Here is a 3,400-nt window from a genome sequence, read left to right as displayed (position 1 = left end):
ATATATATATATATATATATATATATATATATATATATATATATTTATATCAAAACAGAAACAAAACAACATTGAAAACATAAACTTAAGGATGATTTATATATAAATATACAATATAGATACACGCACACAATCACCCACACACACTCCCACATTTACACTTACGGATATTAAGCAAGGACAACATGGAGACGATACCAAGAGTGTACGTTTCAGCGAGCAGACATCTTGCTGATGCTCATACGATACGATTTGTTATGAAGTGGGGGATATCATCACCAAAGATGGGGAAAATAAATGAGCATGATTACCGATGATCCATTAGTAAGGCTAATGAGTGGGAAAGAAAGTGGAGAGGCAAATTAATATTGAATAGTTTATAAATTAGTGGTAATCTAACTTTTATTACATTCACTGCTAGTTCCGTTTCCGGTTATAAGAATGGAAGCTGTGATGTCTGACGAAGTGTATAAGGAATCTATTTTTCTGTTGTAAGCCCTGAAACAATTTGTTTAACAATTTACTGAAAGATATATATATATATATATATACATGCATAAATATATGTGTGTGGTTCTATAGGCATGTCTATATGCATATTCGTGTATGCGTGCATGTCGGTGTGAGTTTGTGAGTATATATGTATGTGTAACGATTATCTATTCAATTCATTTATCTTATGCTGTGCGAGATACAAAAAAAAATTATATGTAAATGGATACAGAACAAATATCTCCAGGGATATTTCTCGTAGATCATTGATCCTGCATTTTTGGGAATATTTATATCAGTTATCGATATTTCACCGAAATTGTGTATGTGAGTATCATTTTCCTCGTACGTTATCTGTCAAAGATAAACTATAAGAGAATGCACTTTCCCAAGTAGTCTTGTAGTAGGTTCGGCCCTATATAGGAACCTCTCAGACACGCTGCCACACCAGTAACAATCATGGATAGTCTTAGTTATATATTCACCAGTAAATACTGACTTTGAAAGGATTCTATAACCGCAGTTTGTGTTTTATGAGAAAATCGAAGATGTAGAATATATGAGTATGTTAGTGTTAGTGAGTGAGTCTGTGTGTGCGCGCGTGTATGTATACACACACACACACAAATATATATATATATACACACACACACGCATATATATACTTATACGCATATATATATATATATATATATACATACATACATATATATATTGCATAAGTATATTATATGCTATATTCTAAAATCTGTTTTCTATATTCAAATGGTAGAAAATGGTGTAAAAACATTGCCCATAATATTTTATAGTTAGCTTTTTACGATATCTGCATTAACTGTTTTCCCACTAACTTCACTATTTTATTTGGAGCAACATAGTGTTTTCACTATGTCGGAGCCAGTCTCACCCCATAAAAATTAACCTCTGAGATTGTTTGTAGAGTTTTTTATTTATTTATGTGTTTCAGCCAAGTGGCTGCGGTCATGCTGGTGCACCACCGTGTTCAGTATTTTGATTCTCCATGAGAACTGGGCAGTCTAATGTCTCAGGGACACTTTTTATTTCTTTTTTGCGAGAAAAACTGAGAATGCTCTGTTTCATCAGCAAGCACACGAAGCCTACAATTTGTTGTGTTTTATCGAACCAAAACAAATTCCTCTATCAAAATAACACTAAAATTTGACTAATTTTTCAGAGTTGGTAAAATAGCTACCGGTTGAGCATTGGTGTCGATATAATCAATTTGTCCCTTCTCCCGAAATTGCCAAAATTTAAAATTAATATTTGAATAATTTTGCTTGGATGATTTTATCCTAAGCTCATCTAATTTTTTGTGTTAGCCTTAAATATATTCAATTGAATTTAACTGCCAACTTCATTATCAAGTGTAGTCAATCAATAGCGATACAGAATGCTTATGGAAAATATATTTTTCTGTTAATCAACCCAATCGTCATGACCATAAACTGGTATCAAAGTATTACAACTATTACAAGTGATTCGGGCACAACTCAGGTAGTCGCCATTAAAGGTTGTTTCATACAGGAGCGATTTTACAGCTCGGGTATATATCTGTGATACAATTCCAATATGATATTATTTGATGATAACATTTTGGAGTCTAATAGGATATTGAAATTCTGTATTATTCAATATGATATTAATTGTATCACTCTGTACGTGGTTGCTATGAATTGGTGTTAATCATCGTCAAGGAAACGCTGTCTTGAAAGAAATCTTGGTAATAGCTGAGCGAGCCAGCCATTCGGTATGGCTGAAAACTAGTGGTGAAACCAGGCTCGAGCGGTGATATATAGGTGTAATGCATCTGTTTGCTTATAAAGTAAATCAGACTTGCACGATTTCGTAATTTGAATGTTGGTGATAATCCGATATGGACTTAAGGTTGAATAAATCAGTCGATTTAGTTGGTAGGGGTTTCACATTTGTGATATGAGGAGACAGTGCATCTGTAAAGTCGTCGGGTGGAGACACCCGAAACGATGTGTATTCTCTCCTGATGATCCCTGAAACCTACTTGTGTTCCATGTGTGGTATTTTCGACTGACTACATTTGACATGCAAGCTGTTTGCCAATCTCTTAAAACTTATATAGTAAAATAATTGTGCTTTTCGATAATGTAATTAATTGCTTGGTTACAATTATAAGTTGTGTACGCATGAATTTTTTTATGCAAATAAATCTTGAGAGTGATTAGCAAAGTGGATTCAGATAATGTAGATACTGAATAACGTGCTTACATATGAGATATATATTTAATTTAAATGATATGAATGAGAGAAATTCTAACGTAGAACATCCCAGAAATATGAACTGATAAATTCTCAATGGCACTTAACACAAAGCAGCTGGTTAAATTCTTGACAAGATAAATGCAGTTGTAACGAACGAACATAAATGTCGAAGCAGGCACCCTTTTTCGTCGAGCCTGATATATTCATGTGTGCATATGTGTATGTGTGTGTACGTGTGCGCGCGTGCATGTTGGTGTATATTTATATAGATATATGTACATATCAATATATAGAGAATACCGTAGGAATTAGAGGTTGGTCCCTACGATATTCTCTATAAACTGACAAGGTGAGTTAGCTTTAACCTTAGGCAACTGAGTGAGAGTCACTGATGAGGATTAATCAAATCCGAAATCGTCGATGAACCGGCTCTGCCTCGCTTGCTGTAGGGAACATGCCTCCCTTGTCAGTCATTAGATATGTCAACACACACACACACACACACACACACACATATATATATATCGGTTGTAGAAATACATAAATCGGGAGGAAAAGCACACTCTAATACGTAAAGCAGTTAATATTATAGTACCATAGGCCGGGTTGCCCCATAAAGCGGCTTACCCCAATAGTATATATATATATATAT

General features: G+C 34.2%; 1 protein-coding gene across 2 annotated transcripts in view; it reads right to left on the bottom strand.

The window, feature by feature from the left end:
- LOC106876162 (glutamate receptor ionotropic, kainate 2) overlaps positions 1-3,400 on the bottom strand; it is a 148,901-nt gene that overhangs the window by 33,242 nt on the left and 112,259 nt on the right. The window contains exon 10 of one of the 2 annotated variants that reach the window (XM_014924588.2): positions 312-330. The exons of the other annotated variant lie outside the window; for it this stretch is intronic. Within the exon in view, the coding sequence (XP_014780074.1) occupies positions 322-330 (9 nt within the window). The 3' untranslated portion in view covers positions 312-321. The remainder of the gene's footprint in view (positions 1-311; positions 331-3,400) is intronic. 2 annotated transcript variants of the gene reach the window in all.

The sequence above is a fragment of the Octopus bimaculoides genome, chromosome 21 (assembly GCF_001194135.2).
Source record: "Octopus bimaculoides isolate UCB-OBI-ISO-001 chromosome 21, ASM119413v2, whole genome shotgun sequence".
Classification (NCBI taxonomy): domain Eukaryota; kingdom Metazoa; phylum Mollusca; class Cephalopoda; order Octopoda; family Octopodidae; genus Octopus; species Octopus bimaculoides.
The sequence above is the reverse complement of the archived record's forward strand: the minus strand, read 5'-3'. Positions and strand labels throughout refer to the sequence as shown.